The 26997-nt window shown below is 43.0% G+C and overlaps 1 protein-coding gene across 1 annotated transcript in view; it reads right to left on the bottom strand.

Annotated features, from left to right (window-relative positions):
• The window catches only part of gabpb2b (GA binding protein transcription factor subunit beta 2b), a 44076-nt gene that overhangs the window by 15895 nt on the left and 1184 nt on the right, over positions 1-26997 (bottom strand). The window contains exons 2-4 of the mRNA XM_069940380.1: positions 20199-20306; positions 18897-19064; positions 15824-16018 (exon numbers count right to left, since the gene is read on the bottom strand). Coding sequence (XP_069796481.1) covers positions 15824-16018; positions 18897-19064; positions 20199-20306 — 471 coding nt within the window. The remainder of the gene's footprint in view (positions 1-15823; positions 16019-18896; positions 19065-20198; positions 20307-26997) is intronic.

The raw sequence follows: 26997 nt of genomic DNA, 5'->3' as shown, positions 1-26997 counted from the left end.
TGGGGAGATGTGGTTGCCCGACAAGGGATAAAGGGCAACTCAGGAAGGGGAGGGGATGGTGGGGTTAAAGAAATTTTAGATAGGAAAATAAGGGAAATGTTTGATATTTTAGAAATGTTGTCTTATAAAGTGTTCAAAACAAGAAAGCAGAAATGGATAAGAAGGAAAGGTGATGATGAGGAAACGGAAAGGAAAGATAAACAAAGTATGAAATGGCTATGTTGAAATATATGACTTTAAATATTAACAGAATACATAACCAAATCAAAAGGAAGAAACTGCTAAATTTACTGAAAAAAGAAAAAATTCGTGCAAGAAACACATTTAACTGAAATGGAGCACAAGAAATTAAAGAGAGATTGGATAGGACATGTAACAGCAGCGTCATATAATTCAAAAGCTAGAGGAGTAGCTATATTAATCAATAAAAATGTACCAATCAAAATAGAAGAGGAAATAATAGATCCAGCAGGGAGATATGTAATGATAAAATGTCAGATATATTTGGAGTTTTGGAATTTACTCAATGTATATTCACCTAACGAAGAAGATCAAAAATTTATGCAAGATATTTTTTTGAAGATAGCAGAATTGCAAGGGAACATACTAATAGGAGGGGATTTCAACTTTAATTTGGATTCAAACATGGATAAAACTGAAAAAAAAATTAACAGAAATAACAAATTAACCAGATTTATAATTAAATCGATGCAAGAAATGCAACTTTTGGATATATGGAGGAAACAACACCCAAAGGAAAAGGAATATTCATATTATTCGGGTATACATAAAACATACTCAAGAATAAACCTATTCCTGTTATCAGCTCGCATGCAAGACAGAGTAAAAAAAACAGAATATAAAGCTAGAATATTATCGGACCACTCACCCCTGATATTGACAATAGAGTTAGAGGACATCCCTCCAAGAATGTATAGATAGAGATTAAACTCCATGCTACTTAAAAGGCAGGATTTTAGAGAATTCATTGAACGACAAATTAAAATGTACTTTGAAATAAATCAGTGAAAGATAAGTTTATACTATGGGACGCAATGAAAGCGTTCATCAGAGGGCAAATAATAAGTTATGTAACCAAGATGAAGAAGGACTACAATCAGGAAACACAGCATTTGGAAAGGGAAATAGCAAATATAGAAAAAGAATTAGCAATGAAGGAAGACACAACAAAAAGAAGAGAATTGGCAGATAAAAAAATAAAATATGAAGCACTACACTTGCACCAGCGTCATATAGACCAATATCTTTACTTAACACAGATTATAAGATAATAGCTAAGCTATTAGCAAACAGATTAGCCGACTATGTACCAAAAATAATAAATCTAGACCAAACTGGATTTATTAAAAAAAGACGAACAACAGACAATATTTATAAATGTTTTAACTTAATTCATGCAGTAGAAGGAAATAAAGCTCCAACAGTAGCAGTTGCTTTAGACGCAGAGAAGGTCTTTGACAGAGTAGAATGGAATTATTTATTCAAAGTACTACAAAAATTCAGCTTACCAGAGAAATATATTAATTGGATTAAAGCATTATATAAGGGACCATTGGCGAAAGTGACAGTAAATGGATATATATCAAAGCAATTTAACTTAAGCAGATCAACATGGCAGGATGCCCACTATCGCCCTTATTGTTCGCGTTAGTCATAGAACCACTAGCAGAATTGATAAGAACAGAAAATAAAATAAAAGGGATAAAAATAAAAGACAAGGAATATAAAATCAGTTTATTTGCAGATGACGTTATAGTATACTTAGCAGAACCAGAATTATCAATAAAAGAATTACATAAGAAATTGAAGGAATATGGAGAAGTGTCGGGATACAAGATTAACGCAAATAAAAGAGAAGCAATGCCAATGAATAATGCAGATTTCTCAAAATTTAAGAAAGAATCACCATTCAGATGGCAAATGCAAGCAATACGATACCTAGGTATACAAATAAATAAAAACCTCGGCCATCTATATAAACTCAATTATTATCCACTCATGAAAAAATTACAGGACGACTTAGAGCATTGGAAAGACTTACCACTAACACTAATAGGAAGGATAAACTGTATTAAAATGAACATTTTCCCAAGGATACAATACCTATTTCAGACATTGCCAATACACTTGCCGGAGAAATTCTTCAAGGAGTTAAAGAAAATAATAAGGAAATTTTTATGGAAAGGGGGGAAACTGAGGATAGCACTAGATAAATTAACAGAATGGTATAAACAAGGAGGCTTACAATTGCCAAACTTCAAAAATTATTATAGAACCGCACAATTAAGGTACCTATCAGATTTTTATCAAACAAGGGAAAAAGCAGACTGGACGAGATTAGAATTAGATAAAATAGGGGAAAAGATACCTGAACACATATTATATAAATGGGACGAAAAATTGGTACAACATAGAACTTCTCCAGTATTACACCATCTCCTCAATATATGGAAGAAGATTCATGTAGAAAGAAATAAAACAAATTATCAATTACCAAAGCTAATATTGACGCAAAATAAGCTACTCCCTTTTACAATAGACAACCCTTCCTTTAGAAAATGGGAAAAAAAAGGGATTAAAAGAATAGAAAATTGTTTTTCAGGAAGTAGATTCTTATCCTTTGAACAAATGAGAGATAAGTACAATATAATTGGAGATACAGCGCTGGCATATTACCAACTGAGATCCTACTTGAAAGATAAATTAGGAAGCAATTTGAGTTTACCAGAGGGAAGTAACCTTGAATATGTGATTACAGATACAATGTTAATCAAAAGATTTATAACAAGAAAAGGAGAATGAGGAAAAAAATGGTAAAACTAAACAAAAATGGGAACAAGATTTAAATATAAAGATAAAAAAGGAAACATGGGAGAAATTATGTTCTGGAACGATGAGAAATACAATAAATACGAGGCTGCGTATGATACAATATAATTGGTTACACAGACTATACATTACACCGCAAAAGTTAAATAAATGGGACCCAACAGTATCTGATAGATGTTTTTTTTTTGTTTTTTTTTTAAATTTTTTTATTTTTCACACCATAAATCACATTAGCCATGATATACACTATTTCTTTTCACACATATACAGTGACTTTTTCTCCCCCCCCCCCTTTCCTCCCAAACCACCCCCCCACCCCCCCCCCTCTCATCCATTTTAGGTATACAATCTAGGTTGCATTAAGCCAGTCAGACAATGTTGTCATTCAACAAAATTACACCAGAAATTCTACTGAGTCCATTCTTTTCTTTCCTTCTCCTTCCATCAACTTAGGTAATGTTTGTCCCCGGTAGGTTTTCGCTATTGTATTTAATGTAAGGCTCCTATACTTGTTCGAATATTTCAATATTATTTCTTAACCAATATGTTATTTTTTCTAATGGAATACATTTATTCATTTAAATTTGGTAGTTTTTTCCTTTTAATTTGGTTATGTATTCCATTAATATTTAAAGACATATAGTTCAGCGTAGCCCTTTTATATTTTGTTTATCTTCTCTTTCCGTTTTTCCATCATTACCTTTCCTCCTTTTCCATTTCTGTTTTCTTATTTTCAACTCTTTATAAGACAACATTCCAACAACATCTAACATTTTCCTTATTCTCCTATTTCTATCTTATTTATCCCCAATCTCCCCTTCACCTCCTGAGTTGTCCTTTATCCCCTGTCGGACAACCACATCTCCCCTCTCCATTTGGATTTGCGAATCCACTCGCAAGCGTCAACTGATTGTGCAGTGACCGCTATTTCCCCCCACCCCGCCTCCCCCAGAAAAGATTTCACTTTTCATATGTCACAAAGGTCCCTCTTTTAATTCCCTCCTTATTCTCTCTATTCCATTACCTTCCCTTATTAATTCTTGTCTATACTATCTATATTTTCCTCTAAGTACAGATACATTCATGTATGCTCATTGTCTCTATTCACTCTTATACCTCTTTACCTGCATACATATCAATCGTGATCATTTTTACTCTCATTACCCGTCTTCATCCCTCAGTCTATTTTTGTCTTTACCCACATACATATCAGTCGTGATCATTTTAACTCTCATTACCCGTCTTCCTCCCTCAGTCTATTTTTGTAATTGTTCTGCAAATTTTCGTGCTTCTTCTGGATCCGAGAATAGTCTGTTTTGCTGTCCTGGAATAAATATTTTCAATACCGCTGGATGCTTTAGTATAAATTTATACCCTTTCTTCCATAAAATCGCCTTTGCTGTATTGAACTCTTTTCTCTTCTTTAGGAGTTCAAAACTTATATCTGGATAAATGAAGATTTTTTGCCCTTTATACTCCAGTGGTTTGTTGCCCTCTCTTACTTTTTCCATTGTCTTCTCCAGTACCTTTTCTCTTGTAGTATGTCTTAGGAATTTTACTACAATAGATCTTGGTTTTTGTTGTGGTTGTGGTTTAGAGGCCAATGCTCTATGTGCCCTTTCTATTTCCATTTCATGCTGTAGTTCTGGACATCCTAGGGTCTTAGGGATCCACTCTTTTATAAACTCCCTCATATTCTTGCCTTCTTCATCTTCCTTAAGGCCCACTATCTTTATGTTATTTCTTCTGTTATGGTTTTCCATTGTATCTATTTTTTGAGCTAGTAGTTCTTGTGTCTCTTTAGTTTTTTTATTAGATTTCTCCAATTTCTTTTTTAAGTCTTCTACCTCCATTTCTGCTGCTACTGCCCGCTCTTCCATCTTGTCCATTTTTTTTCCCATTTCTGTTAAGGTCATCTCCATTTTAATTATTTTCTCCTCTGTGTTGTTTATTCTTTTTCTTAAATCCTTAAATTCCTGTGTTTGCCATTCTTTAAATGACTCCATGTATCCTTTAATAAGAGCAAGTATATCCTTTACCTTGCCTATCTTTTCTTCTTCTATTTCACCATACTCTTCCTCTTCTTCTTCCTCTGGGTTGACCATCTGTTGTTTCTTTGTTGCCCTTTTCCTCCTCTTCTATCTTGTTTCTATTGTCTTCTGTGGTCTCTTCTTGCTGCAGGTGTTCTGCAGCTGTCGTTGCCGGCTGTGGAGATCGACTCCCCAGCTGGTCCCCCCTCCCGTCGGTGTGTTTTTTTTCATTCGCATCGTGCATGTGCGAAACTTCGCGCATGCGCGGTTGCGCACTTTTGCTCGGCTCTGCGAGCCATTTTTGTAGTCCATTATTTACCGACCTGAGGGAGCGGGTTTCTCTCTCCGCAGCGGGCCTCTTCGGACAGGTAAGGCCTTCACCTTTTTCCTCCTTTGTCTTCTCTTCCTCTCTTCTTACCGTTGCTTTCGACTTTTCTTTTTTTGTCGCCATCTTCTTTCCACCTTTATACTCACTTTTCTGTAACTTTTATTTCTGTGCCTTTGTGTTTTCTCTTGTTTTTCCCGACTTTTCTGGAGAGGGCTGGAGTTCACCGTCCGGCCACTACTCCATCGCGTGACTCCTCCCAGTATCTGATAGATGTTTTCGATGTAAAAAAGAAAGGGGAACAACAATTCATGCAATCTGGACATGTGAGAGAGTAGAAAAATTTTGGGATGATCTCAATCAGATATTAAATAAAATAACAGAAAACAATATACCAAAGAATCCAGAGATCTTTCTCCTAAGTAACATAAAAAATAAAGAATTTGGAATTGACTTGGAAGATGCACAAAAAAGATTTGTTAAGATAGCCCTAGCCGTAGCAAAAAAATGTATTATGTCAACCTGGAAATTGGAAGATAATTTGAAAATACAACAATGGTATATAGAAATGAATAAATGTATTCCATTAGAAAAAATAACATATAGTTTAAGAAATAATATTGAAATATTCGAACAAGTATGGGAGCCTTACATTAAATACAATAGCGAAAACCTACCGGGGACAAACATTACCTAAGTTGATGGAAGGAGAAGGAAAGAAAAGAATGGACTCAGTAGAATTTCTGGTGTATTTTTGTTGAATGACAACATTGTCTGACTGAATTAAAGCAACCTAGATTGTATACCTTAAATGGATGAGGGGGGGGGGGGTGGGGGGGAGAAAATCTCACTGTATATGTGTGAAAAGGAAAAAGTGTGTATCATGGCTAATGTGATTTATGGTGTGAAAAATAAAAAAATTAAAAAAAAGCAAACCACAATAGTTTAATTACAAAAAAAAAAATTGGTACAACGTAGGAATTCTCCAGTATTACATCATCTGCTCAATATTTGGAAGAAGATTCATGTAGAAAGGAATAAAACAAATTACCAACTACCAAAACTAATATTGACGCAAAATCAGCTAATCCCTTTTACAATAGATAACCTTTCCTTTCGAGAATGGGAGAAAAAAAGGATCAAAAGAATAGAAAATTGCTTTTCGGCAAATAAATTATTATCCTTTGAACAAATGTAGGATAAATATAATATAACTCACGATACAGTGTTTGCATACTACCAACTGAAATCCTACTTGAAGGACAAATTGGGAAGCAGTCTGAGGTTACCAGAGGGAATTATATTTGAATATGTGATTACAGACACAATGATAATCAAAAATTTTGTAACAAACATGTACATTAAAAGTACAAGAAAAGGAGAATGAGGAAACAAATGGTAAAACTAAACAAAAATGGGAACAAGATCTAAACATAAAGATAAAGAAGGAAACATGGGAGAAGTTATGCTCAGAAACTATGAGAAATACAATAAATACGAGGTTACGTATGATACAATATAACTGGATACACAGGCTATACATTACACCTCAAAAGTTAAATAAATGGGACCCAACAGTGTCTGACAGATGTTTTCGCTGTAAAAAGGAAATGGGAACAACAATTCATGCAATCTGGACATGTGAGAAAATAAACAAATTTTGGGAAGATCTAAACCAGATATTAAATAAAATCACAAAAAGCAATATACCAAAAAACCCAGAGATCTTCCTCCTAAGTAACATAAAAAACAAAGAATTTGGAATTGATTTGGATGGTGCACAAAAAAGATTTGTTAGGATAGCCCTAGCCGTAGCAAAAAAATGTATTATGTCAGCCTGGAAATTAGAAGATAACTTGAGAATACAACAATGGTATATAGAAATGAATAAATGTATTCCATTAGAAAAAATAACATATAATTTAAGAAATAATATTATAATATTTGAACAAATATGGGAGCCATACATGAAACACAATAGAGAAAACCTACCGGGGACATCTACCACCTAAAATGACAGAAGGAGAAGGGAATGAAAAGAATTGACTCAGTGGAATTTCTTGTTTATTTTTGAGTGACAACATTGTTTGACGGGTTTAATGTATCTTAGATTCTGAACTTTAAATGAATGGGAGGGGAGGTAGGGAGGGTGGGATGGGAAGAGGGAGGGGGGGGGAGAAAACTACACTGTATATATTTGAAAAGGAAAATGTATGTATCTTGATCAATGTGGTTTATAGTGTGAAAAATAAAAATTTTTAAAAAAAACAAGATAAGGCAACCAAAACTGCACACAATACTCCAGGTGTGGTCTCACCAAGGCTCTGTACAGCTGCAGTAAGGCATCCTTATTCCTGTACTCAAACCCTCTTGATATGAAGGCCAACATACCATTTGCCTTTTTAACCGCCTGCTATACCTGAATGCTTGCCTTCAGTGACTGGTGCACAAGAACCCCTAGGTCTCTCTGCACTTCCCCAACTCCCAATCTATTGCCATTCAAATAGTAATCTGCCCTCCGGTTTGTATTACCAAAGTGGATAACCTCACATTTATCCACATTGTAGTGCATTTGCCATGTATCTGCCCAGTCCCCCAATTTATCCAAATCACACTGGAGCTTCCTGCCCCCTCTTCAGTACGCACAACCCCCCCTAGCTTAGTGTCGTCTGCAAATTTGGAGATATTACATCCAATCCCCTCATCCAGATCATTAATGTAAATTGTGAACAGCTGGGGTCCCAGTACAGATCCCTGTGGCACCCCACTGGTCACCGCCTGCCACTCAGAAAACGAGCCATTTATCCCAACTCTCTGTCTTCTACCTGCCAGCTAGTTCTCAATCCACATCAAATCTTGCCCCCAATCCCCTGAGCCTTGATTTTGCATGCCAGTCATTTATGTGGGACCTTATTGAAGGCCTTTTGGAAATCCAGGTACACCACATCCACTGGCTCTCCCCCATCTATTTTACCTGTCACCATCTCAAAGAATTCCAATAGATTTGTCAAGCACGATTTACCTTTTGTAAATCCATGTTGACTCCGTCCGATCCCTTCTCTGCTCGTCATATGCTCCGCTATTACATCCTTAATAATGGATTCCATCATTTTGCCCACTACTGATGTAAGGCTCATCGGCCTCTAATTCCCTGCTTTTTCTCTACCCCCCTTTTTAAATCATGGGGTAACATTAGCTACCCTCCAATCCATGGATACTGATCCTGAGTCTATCGAGTTCTGGAAAATAATTCTTAAAGCATCTGCTATCTGAATGTCCACTTCCTTGAGTACCCTAGGATGTAGATTATCAGGCCCTTGGGATTTATCGGCCTTCAATCCCATCAATTTCCCCAAGACCATGTCCTCAGAGATACTGATTTCTTTCAGCTCCTCCCTTGCATTAGTCTCTATGTTTCCCAACATCCTTGGGAGGTTATTTGTATCCTCTCTTCTGAAAACAGAACTAAAGTAAGAATTTAATTGGTCTGCCGTTTTCTTATTCCCCATTATATATTCCCCTGATTCTGACTGCAAGGGACCTACTCTGGATTTCACCAATCTTTTCCTCTTGACATATCTATAAAACCTTTTGCAGTTGGTTTTTATGTTTGCCGCAAGCTTACTTTCGTAATTTAGTTGGAGGGTTATGGGCAAGGGAGTGGGTAGGTGGAACTAGTGGAGTTTCACTTAAATCGATGTGGACTAGAGGGGCCGAGATGGCCTGTTTCCATACTGTAATTGTTATATGGTATAGGAGCAGAAGGAGGAAATTCGGCCCATCGACTCTTCTCCGCCATCCCATCATGACCTGATCCATTCTCCTGCTCAGCCACACCCCCCCAGCCTTCTCCCCAGTACCTTTGAGTATTCAGACACCCGTCAATCTCTGCCTTAAACACACCCAATTCTCGCGGCAGCAAATTCTAGAGGTTCGCTGCCCACCAAACATTGGTTATGTATCTTTAACTTTGATCGATAAAGTACGCTGCCTCACCAGCTGAGTTAATTACTTCCTGCCCTTGGGTCTATGCTCCTCTCCTGCCCCTCCCCACCCCCACCATTTTGTTCGGGCGCCTGCTGTAGTGTGGATGGTGGAGGGTCATGTGACCTCTCTGTCTGGAACCTGGCGGGAGCGGGGACTGTGGAGGGGATCAGGTGACTTCTCCATCTGGAACCTGGCGGGAGTGGGGATTATGGATGGGGTCACGTTACCTCTCCGTCTGGAACTGGCGGAAGTGGGGATTGTGGAGGGGGTTCATTCGACCTCTCCTTCTGGAACCAAGTTGAAAGTCTCATCACCTGTCAATCAAGGTTGGACTCCGCCCACCCATTAGTGCACACCTGACCACTTGCACCTTACTGGTTAACTGGGCTGGACTCCCCAGCTTACTGCACCTTTAAATGCCCTCTATGTGGAGTAGCTCATCTTTTTTGCTCCTTGGTCCTGTCTACGATTGCTGCTTCATGTCCGGTCGTGAACTGTGGACATTGCTGGAGGAGCTGTTAGTAAGGTGTGCACTGCACTGAGAGCGGGACTGTAGCATGGTGTGGGAAAACTTAGCATTGAGCTCCACCCTGTTGGAACAGGGAATCGGGAGTGTGTGTTTAAGTCCCTGTCTTGTTTGTGTGTGCTAGTTACTGAACATTAGTGCATGTGGGTGAGAGAGAGAGTAGGTGGACACTGGTTTCGGAGATCGCTGTATCTGAAGCGAATGCCCATATTGTCACCGAAGACTCGTAAACTTCTAAGGGTTTACCATGGAGAGCATTCTGGCTGGTTGCATCACTGCCTGGTACGGAGGCACCCACTCTCAGGACAAGAATAAACTCCAGAGTCCAGAGGGTTGTTAACTCGGCCTGTGACATCACAGGCACCAGACTTGAGGATGTCGACATGAGGTAGTGTCTTAAAAAGGCAGCCTCTGTCCTCAAAGACCCCCACCACCCAGGCCATGCCCTCTTCACCTTGCTATCATCGGGGAAAAGGTACAGGAACCTAAAGACGAGCACTCAGCAGCACGAGGACGGCTTCTTCCCCTCCACCATCAGATTCCTGAATGATCAATGAACCAAAGACACTGCCTAACTTTTCGTGCACAATTATTTTTATTTTTTATAGTCATGTTGTAAGATAGTTATAATATGAATGTTTGTTCTATGATGCTGTTACAAACAACCCGAATTTCATGACTTTCATGACTTGCTCATGGCAAAATTCTGATTCTGAATCACCTGTGGATCCTCGCCTCAGCCGCCCGCCCTTCCGAGCCCCTGGCCACAGACCCTCTCCTAGGCCTCGGACCATCCGAGCTCCTGACTCTCCCCCGGCCACAGACCCTCTCTTAGGCCTTGGTCCATCCGAGCGCCCAACTCCCCCTGGCCAGACTCTCCCCCAAATTTGACCTGAAAAAAATTGGTCCAAAAAAAAAACCCCCTGACTAACACACGAGTTTTTTTTCGGTAAGTCTGCAGCCTTTTGTGTGTTACTTATAGCCTTATAACCAAGACACAAGAGAAACTTGTCCGTGAACTACTCTTTGCAGATGATGCCGCTTTAGTTGCCCATTCAGAGCCAGCTCTTCAGCGCTTGACGTCCTGCTTTGCGGAAACTGCCAAAATGTTTGGCCTGGAAGTCAGCCTGAAGAAAACTGAGGTCCTCCATCAGCCAGCTCCCCACCATGACTACCAGCCCCCCCACATCTCCATCGGGCACACAAAACTCAAAACGGTCAACCAGTTTACCTATCTCGGCTGCACCATTTCATCAGATGCAAGGATCGACAATGAGATAGACAACAGACTCGCCAAGGCAAATAGCGCCTTTGGAAGACTACACAAAAGAGTCTGGAAAAACAACCAACTGAAAAACCTCACAAAGATAAGCGTATACAGAGCCGTTGTCATACCCACACTCCTGTTCGGCTCCGAATCATGGGTCATCTACCGGCACCACCTACGGCTCCTAGAACGCTTCCACCAGCGTTGTCTCCGCTCCATCCTCAATATCCATTGGAGCGCTTACACCCCTAACGTCGAAGTACTCGAGATGGCAGAGGTCGACAGCATCGAGTCCACGCTGCTGAAGATCCAGCTGTGCTGGATGGGTCACGTCTCCAGAATGGAGGACCATCGCCTTCCCAAGATCCTGTTATATGGCGAGCTCTCCACTGGCCACCGTGACAGAGGTGCACCAAAGAAAAGGTACAAGGACTGCCTAAAGAAATCTCTTGGTGCCTGCCACATTGACCACCGCCAGTGGGCTGATAACGCCTCAAACCGTGCATCTTGGCGCCTCACAGTTTGGCGGGCAGCAACCTCCTTTGAAGAAGACCGCAGAGCCCACCTCACGAACAAAAGGCAAAGGAGGAAAAACCCAACACCCAACCCCAACCAACCAATTTTCCCTTGCAACCGCTGCAATCGTGTCTGCCTGTCCCGCATCGGACTTGTCAGCCACAAACGAGCCTGCAGCTGACGTGGACTTTTTACCCCCTCTATAAATCTTCGTCCGCGAAGCCAAGCCAAAGAAAGATAGCCTTAGATCCGACTGTACATTTGTACACCTGCCATAACTCCGTATGTTCCCCTTTGATTTGACCTCCAAAAAGTACTGCACCTCACAAATTCCCTTTTGCACCTATTTGAGACCTCATTATATTAATACTTCCTGGCTCTGAGGTCAACCACAAGTAAAAAATAACTTCCCCCAGATCTGCGGGGCAGCCTTAAACTTTTCTATTCGATCAACTCTCTTCACAGACCCGGCCTGCTCAACCTCTCCGGGAGATATAACAATGGCCGCTTTCAGGAAGCAGAAAGCCCGGCCCCGAGGAGTCCTCACCCAACCCTCCTCGGGAAGGTATATTCTCCGCTTCCAAGCGTTCCCCCCCCCCCACCCCCAGGCCCCTGAAAGCAGCAGCGGCGGCTGCCGGGGGGGCAGGGCTGATGACGCCGTCAGCCTGAGTGCTTTGGCACGGTTTTTTGACAGAATTGGAGAGTGTGCAGGCTCGGTGTTTACCGGTACAGTTGCATTTTTCCAGTACGTTGGAGGCATTTATATCTTCTCTGCTCCAGGCCCCGCCATGATCCTTTCTGTTTCAGCCCCTCGACGCACTGCAAATGACGCCATGGCAGCAGGCGGGACTGCGGCCACAGTGGACAGGAGCCGGCGTCCGCTCCGAGGAGCCCCTCCCGCAGCCCAGGCCCTTTCAGGTGCCAGAACAGTGCTTTCAGCGCTGCCCCCGAACGTCGATTCAAATGCAATCGCAGCCGCTTCTGCAGGCGCATTGTCGGAGGAATTGCCCCTGAAGCGACTGATGCAAGTGGCATTAATTGGCTAACTCTTGAAATGTACCTTCATCCAGGTGTAAGATACATGAGAAAAGAACACTGCAAACAGCAAAAGACTTGTTTTGCAGGATCTGTGAATTCACAGAGTTTAACTGAGGTGTTGTATGCAAAAGCACAAGTTACTGCAAAGAGTAAAATGATTCTGTTCTCTTGCTGGTGACACCATGGGGGTCGGAGGGTACAGGAGAGAGGTAGGTCAGATAGTTGAGTGGGACTTCAGGAGGGGGAAATCAGGAGAACTTGAACCAGTCCTCATTGAGGTGGGGGGGGGATCAGCGGTGGAGAGGGTCGAGAACGTCAAATACCTGGGGGTCAACATCTCTGGAGATCTGTCCCGGGGCCACCACGTCGATGCAATCACGAAGAAGGCTCGCCGGCGGCTGTATTTTGCGAGGAGGTTGAGGGGATTCGGTAGGTCACCAAAGACTCTTGCAAACTTCTACAGGTGGACCATGGAGAGTGTTCTAACTGGTCATGTGGCTGTCCCGGTGCAGAGGGTGCCAATGCACAGGACAGGAAAAGGCTACTGAGAGTTGTGAAGTTGGCCAGTGCCATCACAGGCCTTTATTCCATCGAGGACACCTACAAGAGGCGGTGTCTTAAGAAAGCAGCCTCTAACCTCAAGGACCCCCCACTGCCCAGGGAAAGTCCTCTTCACAAGATCAAAAGATGTAAGAGCAGAAGCAGGCCAATCGGATGAACTGCCATGAACTGATCCTTATCACTCCCTGGCCTTCTCCCTGTAACCTTTGGTGCCCTGAGAAATCAAATACCTGTCAATCTTTGCCTTAAATACACTCAACAACCTCATATCCACAGCTGCCTGTGGCCACAAGTTCCATAGACTCACGACCTTCTGACTAAAGAAGTTTCTCCGCACCTCTGTCTTAAATCAAAGCCCTTTAATCCTGAAGTTGTGCCCTTTTGTTCTAGACTCCCCGACCATGGGAAACAACCTCACCATGTCTACTCTGTCCAGGCTTTTCAGCATTCGAAATGTCTCTACGAGGTCCCCCCTCTAATCCTTCTCTACTACAACGAGTACAGTCCAAGAGCCAACAATCATTCCTCATACACTAACCCTTTCATTCCTGCTATCGTTCTAGTAAATCTTCTCTGAACCTTTTCCAGCGCCACCACATCTTTTCTCAAATAAGACGCCCAAAACTGTACCCAGTCTCTAAGTGAGGTCTCACCAGCGCTTTATAGAGGCTCAACATCACATTCCCTGCTCTAGAAATGAATGCCGACACTTCATTCTCCTTTGTCGCCACCAACTCAACCTGGAGGTCAACCTTCAGGGCAATGATTGTGTTTAGTGGTCCATGTGGGGGAAAAAAATCTTAGGTTGTGCGAATTCTTTTCCTGTGACAAAAGTCTGCAGGCACTGAATGCTTGTGCAAATGTAAATTTGAGATTGTTTCAAGATCATTCTGGCCCCGCCAACCTCTCACAGCTGATAAAACTGTATCGGCGCGTTTTAACACAAGTACGACTGCATTCTACGAAGTAACAGATTCAGTAAAGATTTTACTCTACACTTCAAACGACTTTGTTCAATTTGTGGTTCCATTAAATTAAACATAATGAGTATTTCTTATTTTGATGTGACGCACTGTCGAAATAAATAAAAATAACACCCGTCAATTCACAGATGAGGATTCTTAGTCGCTGGAAGTGGTTAAATCAAAACTCACTCCATTACAAAGCGAGTTGACAGACTATCCAAATGCTTAATGTGAAAAATCTTCATGGAGCACAGCTTATGTAGGTTTGCAAAATATTTGCTCTAAAACTGCACAGAATAACATATATATTTAAGACACTTATTTTTTTCTCTCCCCTGTCTTTTGTACTTCCCCATTCTTTGTAAACTTTATCTAGACTAATAGAACTTCCACCCAATTGAGAGCTTTTGATTCTCATTAGCATATCCAAATGACATTCACCTAGCCCAGTGGGTCTCAACCTTTTCCCTTCCGCTCACATCCCACTCTAAGGGCCATCGGTGCTCTGTGATTAGTAAGGGGTTTGCTAAAGGTGGGATGCGGGTAGGAAGAACCACTGCTCTAGACACAATTGTTACTGAAATATTTTGTTTGAGAAAATATGTCATTGGCCCATTTCCTTTGGAGATATGAAACGGTGCACATAACGAGTCAATGACAGACGATTAAAACAGTGGTTCTCAACCTTTTTCTTTCCACCCACATCCCACCGCATGGTAGATGAAAAGCCAACTGACTAGTTGACAGAAAGGTTGCAAAACTTGTGGGGATTCTGCACGAGGACTCCCAGGTCCCTTTGCCCCTCTGAACTTTTCTCCCCATCTAAATAAGTCTGCCCGTCTATTTCTTGAACCAAAGCGCTTTCCATCTGCTACCTCTTTGCCCATTCTCCTAACCCAGTGGTTCTCAACCTTTTTCTTTCCACTCACATCCCACGCCATCGGTGCTCTGTCATTAGTAAGAGATTGCTTAAGGTGGGATGTGAGTGGGAAGAGAAAGGTTGAAACCCACTGTTTTAATCGTCCCTCATTGACTCGTTATGTGCACAGTTTCAGAACTCCAAAGGAAATGGGCCAACGACAATTATTCTCAAGCAAAATATTTCAGTAACAACTGGGTCTAGAGCCGTGATTTTCAACCTAACCCAACCGACAGAACTGAGATGCAAAGGATATCTTGAGGTAGAGAGCGGTGAATCTGTGGAATTTGTTGCCACAGGCGGTTGTAGAGATCGGGTCATTGGGTGTATATAAGACAAAGATTAATAGGTTCTTGATTAGTCAGGGCATCAAAGGTTATGGGGAGAAGGCTGGGCAGTGGTGAAAACGGATCAGCTCATGATTAAATGGCGGGGCAGACTCGATAGACTGAATGGCCTGTTTCTGCTCCTTTGGCCGAATCCCGCACCCATTTTACCCATTCAGTCGTCAGAATGGTTTCTAAACTATTTACCCTCCAGAACGAGGGTGGCACAGTTAGCGCAAAACCATTACAGCAACTGGGACTGGGGTTCGAATCCTGTGCTGCCAGTGAGGAGTTTGCACGCTCTCCCCGCGTGGGTTTCCTCTGGGTGTTTTGCCTCCCCCCCCACCACTCTATACCAGGGGTGGAGGTCAATTGGGCAGCAGGGGCTCGTGGCCCGGAAGGGCTTGTTACCGTGCTGTATGTCTAAATTTAAAAAAAATTTATAGCACTATGGAACAATCCTACAAGATAAAAAGTCATGAAATCTCGTCAGTGAGGTTCATCTCGACATACCTGCAATACCGCCACCAGCTCAGGATTGTGCTTGTCGAGGGCGATGTCAAATGCGTTTTTATCAAATTTGCTTAGAGTGTGGACGTCTGCTCCGTACTTTAGCAAGATCTCCACTACCTCACGATGGTTGTGCTCTACCGCCCAGTGCAGAGCTGTCATCTTCAGCATGTCCTTAGCATTTATATCTGCATTATTCTGTGTTAGAGTAAAAGGATGGCACCTTCAGAGTCAAAGCAAAGAGAGAGATCTGCACAAATTGCTGAAATTGCATCTCCCCACCCAGTTCACCTCTAACTTAACTGGGCTGCAAAATGCCAGAGTGAATTTAATGCGGACAAACGTGGGGTGTGGCATTTTGGAAGGGCAGACCAAGAAAGGACATACACGGTGAATGGTCGGGCACTGAGGAGAGGGGTAGAACAGAGGGGATCGGGATTACTTAAAGCGGAATGTGAGTGGAAAGGAAAGGGTTGAGAACCACTAGATTAGGAGAATGGGCAAAGAGGTGGCAGACAGAAAGTGTATGATCGTGCACTTTGGTTCAAGAAAGAGATGGGCAGACTATTATTGAGATGGGGAGAAAAGTTCAGAGGTGCAGAGGGACCTGGGAGTCCTCGTGCAGATACATAATTTCCTGAAAGTGGCGTCACAGGTGGATAAGGTCATAAAGAGAGCTTTTGGCACATTGGCCTTCATAAATCGAAGTATTGAGTACAGGAGTTGGATGTTATGGTCAAGTTGTACAAGATATTGGTGAGGCCAAATTTGGAGCATTTTGGTCAACGAACTACAGGAACGATATCAACAAGATAGAAAGAGCGCAGAGAAGATTTACTAGGATGTTGCCCGGACTTCAGGATCTGAGTAACCGGGAAATGTTAAACAGGTTAGGACTTTATTCCCTAGAGCGTAGAAGAATGAGGGGAGATTTGATAGAGATGTTTAAAATGATGAGGGGGACAGACAGTGTAAATGTAGGTCGACCTTTTCCACTGAGGGTGGGTGAGATACAAACCAGAGGATATGGGTTAAGGGTGAAAAGGGAAACGTTTATTGGAAACATTCGGGGGGGGGATCTTCTTCACACAGAGAGTAGTGAGTGCGAGGAACGATCTGTCAGCCGAAGTAGTGAATGCAGACTCAATTTTAAGAAGAATTTGGACAGGAGCATGGATGGGTGGGGCGTGGAGGGCTATGGGCCAGGTGCAGGTCAGTGGGGCTAGGCAGAATAACCGTTCGGTACTGACTAGAAGGGTCAAAGTGCCTGATTTCTGTGCAGTAGCGTTCTATAGTTCGCCCGCCACCATACGGATCAGCTGTTTCCTGAGGGGAAGGGTTCCCACCCTGACTAAACTAAGAGGGAGAGCTTCCCTCAGGTGCTCTTCTCCCCATCTCTCCCACCCCCGTGCATCAGGCTACTTAACAAAAGCCCATGGGTGCAACAGCATGGATAGAGCTGATTGGTGGGGAGCAGAGAATTGGAATACAGGGATCATATTCTGATTGGCTGCTGGTTGCTACTGATGTTCCACAGGGGCCGGTGATGGTGCCGATTCTTTTCATGTTCTTTGTCAATGATTTATATGCCTCTGTGGGCAAGTTTGCACACGATACGAAATTCGGTGGAGGAGCAGGTAGTGTTATGGAAATATGGAGGCTGCAAAGGACTTAGAAGTGGCAAATGAAATATAATGTTGGAAAGAGTTTATGCAGTTTGGTAGAAAAAAAATCAGCGGGCAGACTATGGGGAGAAATTTGAAAATCCACGGATGCAAAGGGCCCTGGGAGCCCTCGAGCTGAAGGCGAACTTGCAGGTTGAGTTGGTGACTAAGAAGGCAAATGCGACGCTGGTGTTTACTTCCAGAGGAATAGAATATAAGACCGGGGACACAATGTTGAGGTGAGGTGTATTGCGAGCAGTTTTGGGTCCCTCGTTGGAGAGGAGGTTCACAAGGACGATTCCAGGAATGAAAGGGCTATCGCACAAGGAGCGTTTGACAGCTCTTGGCCTGTACCCATTGGAATAAGGAGAATGAAGTGGGGGGGGGGATCCCATTGAAACATTTTGAATGGACAGAGTCAAGGTTGTTTTCCACAATGGGAGAATCTGGGACAAGAGGGCACAACTTCCGGATCGAAGGGCGTCAGCTTAGAACAGAGTCGCGGAGGAATTTCTTCAGCCAGGAAAAGACTACAGGGAGTTGTGAACTCGGCCAGCGCCATCACGGGCATCAGTCTTCACTCCATTAAGGACATCTACAAGACCATGAAACAGGAACAGAAATGGGCTATTCAGCCCATCAAGTCTGCCCTACCATTTAATCATGAGTTGATCCATTTTCCCCACTGCCTGGCCTTCTCCCCATAACCTTTGATGCCCTGGCTAATCATCATGAACCTGTCACTCTCTGACAGTGACCCAGACTTCACAACCACCTGTGAAAACAAATTCCACACATTGACCGCCCTCTGCCTGTAGAAATTCCTCCACTTCCCTGTTCTAAGCAGATTTACAAGAAAGCAGCCTCTACCCTCAGGGACCCCCACCACCACCCCCCCCCCCCCACCCAGGCCATGCCCTCTTCAGTCTGGCTACCATTGGGAAAGGAGGGACAAGAGCCCGAAGACGAGGTCCAGCGGCACGAGGATGGCTCCTTCCCCTCCGACATCAAATTCCTGAACGGACAACGAACCCCAGACACGGCCTCATTTTCTCTTCCTTTGCACTGATTTATTTGTTTTCTTTTAATTTATAGCAATTTTTGCATCTGCTGCAAAACAACAAATTTTGTGACGTGTTCATGACAATAAAGCCTGTTTCGACTGAACAGAAATTCTGCCATTGGATTCAGAAATTTAAATTTAAATTCAGATACAGCGCAGTAACAGGCCCTTCCAGCCCACGAGCCCTTGCCGCCCAATTACACCCAATTGACCCCCAATCCCCCATATGGTTTTGAAGGGTGAAAGGGAACCGGAGTCCCTAGACAGGGGAGATCGTATAAACTCCTTTTCAGACACCGCGGGATTCGAACCCGGGTCGCTGGCGCTGTAACTGCTCGACTGAGATTACCCTGATCAGCAGTTCAACGATGCTTGTGTGGCCTTCGGCTGATGCCATGTGTAGTGGTGTCCTGTCAACTTTGGTTCGAGCGTCTCTGCTGACTCCGGCTCTGAGGAGGACTTCTGCAGTGGAGTAATGGCCAAACTGTGCCGCGAGGTGAAGAGGAGATGTCCCCAGCTAGAAGCGAAGAGAACGGCGGGTCAGTGTGCACACGTCGGGGAGTCTCCGAGGCCGTGTCTCAAACATCACGGACTGGAGTGGGGGGGGGGGTGGGGGCGGCGGCCGGCACACTTTCTCCCTTTCAACCTAGACCATCCAACAAATGAGCAATCACTCCGAACCCATCCAGTCCGGATACCTATGGGATGCTGGGCTTTGTCAAGGGATGGAGGTAATGGTGCAACTCTGCAAATCTCCAGCGAGTGTATTGCGTTCGGTTCTGGTCACTTCATTATAGGAAGGATGTGGAGGTTATAGAGAGGGGGCAGAAGAGACTTACCAGGATGTTGCCTGGATTGGAAAAGGTTAGCAGAGCTGGGGTTTTCTCTTTGGAGCGAAGGAAGAGACTGCCCCCACAATGTCTACACCAGTCTCCCTCAAGGACCAAGGGAATATCTGGTCAGGCCCTGGGGATTTATCCACACTTATTTGCTTTAAGACAGCAAGTCCTTTCCCCTCTTTAATCTGTACCGGTTCGGTGACCTCACTGCTTGTTTTCCTTACTTCCCATGTCTCTGTGCCCATTTCCTGAGTGAATATTGATGGAAAAAAAACTTTTAAAATCTCCCCCATCTCTTTTGACTCCCTACAAAGCCAACCAATCTGATCTTCAAGGGGACCAATTTTGTTCTTTACTATTCTTTTGCTCTTAATATACCTGTAGAAGTCCTTCCTTCACATTGTCTGCCAAAGCAACCTCAGGTCTTCTTTTACCCTTCCTGGTTTTTTATTGAGGATTTTCTTCCATTTTTTATACTCCTTGAGTACCTCATTTGCTCCATGTCGCCAGTAACTGCTATACACCTTCCGAACCAGATCCCTAATATCCCTTGAAGATCCCCTCTGCCTGCAAACGTCATTCTAGATCCTCAAAATTGGCCTTTCTCCAACTTGCTGCATGATACTGCAAATCTGAAATTATCTTTGCCTTCCGCTTGAAGTTGTCTATCATAATCCCCAATCTCTTTTTTTTCAGGAAGCAAACCTTTTGAAAAAAAGATTTGTGGTCCAGTGCTATTGGAGATGTGACCGAGAGCCCAAAGAATCTCCTGGCCCCAGGCCCCCCTCATTTCCCACCAAACCTCTACCTACCCAATCCGTTGTGAAGGGAGCGCCATTTGCCATTAGTGTCCGAACTTCGTCATCCTGTCCCTTTCGAGCGGCCTCCAGCAGTCTCTTCCCCAAATCCACCAGGGACATCTGATTGCAACAAAGCGGTCAGTCAATATTGCAACAGCATTTTCCTTCGGGGATCATTATCTCTCAAAACAGTTTATAGGAAGCGAAACTATTGAACCAGCCAGAGCCCTTTCGCAAGCTATAAGGAGAAACCAGGCAGATACATGAACAAACCTACTATAACCAACAAAATTCCAATCTTGATTTCAGAACATTTTAGCTGTGGTTTTCTATCCAGAATTAAATACCACATATGTCGGCTTACAGGACAACTCTGTATAGGACAACCCCGGAATTGCCACCTAAAATGTAGATTTTGAGTGACACCCTTTGTATAAGACGACCCAGCCAAATCTGGCACTTACCGCTCAAAGCAAATCATAGTATTTTAAAATCAAATGACCCTGCAAAGGTTTTCATTTTATTTATTTTAAAATAAGCCACCGCTGGCTCCTGCAACAGGCTGTTTGAGGCCTGTCAGACTAGGCGGATGGGCCCCGCAGAAGAGTGCTGAGGAGACTCCACTATAACTAGCGTGAGTTGCCGGCAGGAAGACGGTGGCGGTGCTGAGACCCCACCGCTAAAGATATGGATTTTTAGCCCCAGCGCATAGGTTGGCCCTGATTTTTTTGTGGGGAGATTTATTTTGAGCTTTGGATCGTCCCGTGCAACGGTATCTGTGAAAAGTCTAGATGGTCATCAACCATCAGCTCCTTCAGGCCGGAGACAAGGGGGCAACTGCTTTTCCCAGAGGGTGGGGAATCCGTGGAACTTGCTGCCCTCAGTAAATATATTTAAGACATGGTTGGATAGATTTTTACATCGTAGGGGAGGATTAAGGGGTGGTGGGGGAGGGAAAAGCAGGTGGGTGGTGGGGGAGGGAAAGGCAGGAGGGTGGAGACGAGCCGATCATCAGATCAGCTGTGATCTCATTGAATGGCGGAGGAGGCTCGATGGGCCGAATGGTCGACTTCTGCTCCTAATTCCTCAACACCCGATGTGATGTGGGAGCCTTTCCTTAGGATGTGCTAGATGTCTGTCCAGAGTGAGAGTTCACCCATGCTTGGTCAGAGTTTAGAAAAGCTGGCCGACGCACTGAAGGAACACAGCACTGCTATGTTCTCCATAAAGACTGAAGCCCCTTTATCCACAGGTACCCCAATGAATCAGCCGTGCAGTGTCCCCTTAACTGGGGACACTAATTGCTTTTACACTGAACGTCCCTGGGGAGCGGAGTGTTCTCCCTTCAATTGGAAACGTGCGAACATATACTTTATAAGTGGGATGAAAAGCTGGTGCAATATAAAAACTCACCAGTACTGCATCATTTACTTAATACATGGAAGAAGATCCACTTAGAAAGGAAAAAAATGAATGATCAAATACCAAAATTACTATTGATGCAGAATCCGCTGATCCCTTTTACTATAGATAACCTTTCCTTTGGAGAATGGGAGAGAAAAGGAATCAAAAGAATAGAAAATTATTTTTTGGGAAATAATTTATTAACATTTGAACAATTGAAGTACAAATATGGAATGGCTCATTGTGCAATGTTTGCATATCATCAGTTGAAAGCTTATTTGGAGGATGGATTGGGAAGCAGCTTTGAATACATGATTGCAGACACAATGGTAATTAAAAGATTTATAACCAACATGTACATTAAGCTGCAAGAGAAGGAAAATGAAATAAACTATAAACCTAAGCAGAAGTGGTAAAAGGATCTAGACATAAGGATAAAAAATAAAGTATGGGAAGGGTTATGTTCCGGAATTATGAAGAATACAATAAACACAAGGTTACGCATGATACAGTATAATTGGTTACACAGGGTATATATTACTCCTCAAAAGTTAAAAAAGTGGGATTCAACATTATCGGATGGAGCTTTTCGCTGTGAGAGGGAGGTGGGAACAATAGTACATGCAACTTGGGCATGTATGAAAGTGAATACATTTTGGGAAGAATTAAATCAGATACTAAATAAAATTACAAAAAATAACATACCAAAAAAACCAGAGATATTTCTTTTAAGTAGCATAAGAAGTGGAGAATTAGGCCTCAAATTGGATAAAGTGCAAAAAATTCATTATGATAGCCTTAGCAATAGCAAAAAAATGTATAATGTCGGCTTGGAAAATGGAAGAGAGCCCGAGAGTACGGCAATGGTACATGGAAATGAATAAATGTATTCCATTGGAAAAAATAACATAATTTAAAAAATAAAGTCACAATGTTTGAACAAATTTGGGAACCATGCATGGAACATATCAGAGAGAGCTTGCCTACGAACTCCATCCCCTAAAATGAGAATGAAAATGATAAGACAAGACGACTAGATTCAGTGTGTAATAAATGGATGATGCATTTTTCTTGTTTATTTTCCTTTGTGTGAAGATATTGTTTTATGGTTTTATTGTATATGTTGAATATTTATGGGTTTTGGAGGGGGTAGGTAGAGGGGAGGGAGGGAAAGGGGGAAAAAAAGGGGACAAAAGACCACTGTGTAAATTTAATGAGAAACGTTTGTACATATTTTGGATGATATGGTTCATAGTGTGAAAAATAAAAAAATATATATAAAAAAAATTGGAAACGGCCAACTTCCTGCTGTCCTTTTTCCACTGGTTTTATCGGCGTGCCAGCAAATGCTGGGGATACAAGTGGGGGGGAGGGGGTTAAGGCGGTTAATCCCCAGCGTGAAATGATGTCATTCGACGCCGACGTCCAGACAGTGTTCCTTTTCCACTGGACCCTGTCGCAGTAGATTCCCAGTTAATTCCTGGGGGACAGGGCGCCAGTGGAAAAGGTGCTTGAGAGAGCATTTCTCTCACAAGTTAGATTTCCCAGGCCTGCGCTAAACGACCACAGCTACTCAGGTTAGGGTAGTGGTTCTCAACCTTTTTCTTTCCACTCGCATACCACCTTAAGTAATCCCTATGCCATCGGTGCCCTGTGATCAGTAAAGGTGGGTATGTGGGTAGAAAGAAAAAGTTTGAAACCTACTGCTTTAATCGTTCCTCATTGACTTGTTATGTGCACGGTTTCAGATCTCCAAAGGAAATTGGTCAATGACAATTTTTCTCAAGCAATATATTTCAGTAACATGTGGGTCCAGAGCAGTAATTCTCAGCCTTCCCTTCCCACTCACATCCCACCTTAAGCAATCCCTTACTAATCATGGAGCACTCAGCAGTACAAGGACAGCTACTTCCCCCTTGCCATCAGATTCCTGATCGGACAATGAACCACAGACGCACTTTCTCTTTACACTGGTTATTTTATTTTTAATCTTGTATTTACAGAATTGTAATTTATAGTAATATCTGCGCCTTGTTCTACACAAAACTGCTGCAAAACCACAAATTTCATGACATTCATGTCAGCAACCCTGATTCTAAATTGTGTATTGATGATTTGGACATACGTACAGGCCACAAGTTCCAGAATCAGTATTTATTGTCACGAACACATCAGTAAATTTGTTATTTTGTGGTTGCTGTTAAGGACATTAAAAAAATTAATTTATGCAAAGATGACAGAAAGAGAGGCCGTGACTGTAGGACGTTGTCTGTTCAGGAATCTGATGGCGGTGGGGGAAGAAGCTGTCCTTGTGATGCTGGGGCCTCGTCTTTAGGCCCCTGGACCTCCTTCCCAATGGTAGCAGAGTGAAGAGGGCCTGGCCTGGGTGATGGGGCAGGGGTGCGGGGGGGGGGGGGTCCTTGAGTATAGATCCTGCTTTCTCGAGACATCACCTCTTATAGACATCCTTGATGGAGATAAGGCTGGTGCCTGTGATGGCGCTGGCCGAGTTTGCAACTCTCTGCAGCCTTTGCCTGTCCTATGCATTGGCACCTCCACACTCGACAGCGACGGCACCAGTCAGGATGCTCTCTGCGGTTCTGGAAACTTGCAAGACCCTTTGGTGAGGTGCCAAATCTCCTCACAAAATACAGCTGCTGGTGAGCCTTCTTCGAGATGGCACAGACATTCACAGGTTTATAAACGGAAAACCGTCAGGAAGATAATATTGAGTTTCATGAAGGACGAGAGAATGGGAGTGAAGACGTTTGAATGCTGAGAAATTATTTCTACATTTTGCCAAAGGGAATGAGAAGAAGCAAACCTGTAAAAGACGCACAAGGAAATATTCTCTTCCTGGAGAATGGCCTAAGAAACATGGATCCAATTTAATCCAAAGAATCTTTGATGAAGTTTGGAAGAGTTGTTCCCAAAATTCTTTTAGGTTTGGACATTCCCAAAACATACAAATCAGAGAGTCCTCAAAAATTTTACATTTGTCACTTAGTGGATCAACATCAGGATAAAAACGACAAGATAGTTTAACTTTGGACATGCGCGCTCTAAGGACCACTTTCAATTGTATTAAACAATGACGTGCACAGAGTGAAGTTTTATTTAATCAGATTAAGCTTGGCATCCCAGTCTTCATCTGGAAACAATGGATTCAAATCTCGTTCCCATTCATTCTTGATTCCCCTCCCTGAACTTAATTTAAAAAAATAGCAGCTTTGACTTCATTTTCCGCTGGACGAGCACTTTTGATGAAATGGAAAGACAGCAGAGCATCAACTCATCTGCAGTGGGTGCAGGATGTTATGTCTTGCTTGTGGTTGGAGAAAATTTGATGTAACATTAAGGAGATCAAGGTTGAATTTGACACGATAGGGGGCCCATTCACACACAATTTGAATACATAGGCAGGGGTGCTCTGGGGAGGGGGGGGTTTCCTGTCTGATGTCTGGGAGCTGAGACTCGATTCTTTACTTATTATTTGTTGTTGACCATGTTTAGTGGGAGGGGTAGGATCAGGTTTGCAGCGCTGCCAGAGCTCAACGGGGCATCTCACGGGGCGGCTCCAAGCATCTCATGGGGCAGATCTGGGTTACTCACAGGACAGTTCCAGCACCTCATGGGGCAACTCCGGGCATCTCATGGGGCGGTTCTGAGCACCACATGGGGCAGCTCTGGGACCTCACAGGGCAGTTCTGGGAATCTTTTCCCAATATTTTTCTATTTTCGTTTAGAAGAGATTAGTCACATTAAGTTATCTAGCAATGGATATTTCACAATATTAGAATATGAGGTGGGACTTTCTGCCATCCTTTATTCGAGCATCGTGTACAATGTATAAACCACTTATGATTCATAGTCTGTGTTGTTTTCTATAAATGTTATGTAACTAATATCTAGATGGTATCTAATGTGTAAGATTTCTCTCTACCAAATCAATAAAAATATTTTAAAAAGAAGGAATAAAAGAAAATACAAGAACTGAGATTTCCAAGGTTAAACATTCGTAACTCATTGAATGTCCTTTTCACAAAGAAACAGGAACCGAGGTTTTACAAATAGACATAGAGCAAGAGAGGGATTGCAGTCGAACAGTGGGACCTGGGAATACAGATACATCATTCCCTGACAGTGGCATCACAGGGGCATAAAGAGAGCTTTTGGGACCTTGGCCTTCATCAATCAGAATTGAGTTGGGATGTGATGGTCAAGTTGTATAAGACATTGGTGAGGCCAAATTTGGAGCATTGTGTGCAGTTCTGGTCACCGAACTACAGGAAATATATCAATACGATAGAAAGAGGGCAGAGAAGATTTACTAGGACGTTTCCCGGACTTTGGGGACTGAGTTACAGGGAAAGGTTAAACAGGTTAGGACTTTATTCCCTGGAGCGTAGAAAAATTAGGGGAGATTTGATCGAGGTTTTTAAAATTATGAGGGGGATAGACAGAGTAAATGTAGGTCGGCTTTTTACACTGTGTTTGGATGAGACAAGAACTAGAGGGTTAAGGGTGAAAGGGGAACTCCTTCACGCAGAGAATGGTGGGAACGAGCCGAGTTGATAAATGCAGGGTCAATTTTGACATTTAATAAAAAAATTGGACAGGTACATGGATGCGAGGGGTATGGTCTTGCAGGAGGTCAGTACACGGTAAAGGGTGTGGGGCACTGAGGAGTGCGGTAGAACAGAGGGATCTGGGAATATAGAAATACATAATGCCCTGAAAATGGCGTCACAGGGGGATAGGAGCGTAAAGAGAGCTTTTGGCACGTTGGCCCTTCATAATTCAAAGTATTGAGTACAGGAGGTGCGATGTGATGGTCAAGTTGTACAAGACATTGGTGAGGTCAAATTTGGAGTATTGTGTGCAGTTTTCATCACTGAACTAAGGAAAGATATCGGAGACGATGAAAGAATGCGAGTGCAGAGAAGATTTACTAGGATGTTGCCCGGACTTCAGGGACTGAGTTACAAGGAAAGGTTAAATAAGTTTATTCCCTGGGCCATAGAAGAGATTTGATAGAGGTACTTAAAATTATGAGGGGGATAGGCAAGACTAAATAAGGGGAGGCATGATACAGACCAGAGGACATGGGTTAAAGATGAAAGGGGAATAGTTTAGGAGGAACATGAGGGGCAATTTCTTCACACAGAGAGTGATGGGAGTGTGGAACGAGCTGCCAGCTAAAGTGGCGAATGCGGGCTCAATTTTAACATTGAAGAATTTGGACAGGTACGTGGATAGGAGAGGAATGGAGGGCTATGGACTGGGTGCAGGTCAGTGGAACTAGGCAGAAAGATAGTTTGGCACAGACTAGAAAGGCTGAAGGGTCCTGTTATATGTGCGGTACAGTTTGGACAGAGCAAAGGAGTCTCCCAGATTGTACTCTGCC

This window comes from Narcine bancroftii, chromosome 5 (assembly GCF_036971445.1).
Source record: "Narcine bancroftii isolate sNarBan1 chromosome 5, sNarBan1.hap1, whole genome shotgun sequence".
Taxonomy (NCBI): Eukaryota; Metazoa; Chordata; class Chondrichthyes; order Torpediniformes; family Narcinidae; genus Narcine; species Narcine bancroftii.
The sequence above is the reverse complement of the archived record's forward strand: the minus strand, read 5'-3'. Positions and strand labels throughout refer to the sequence as shown.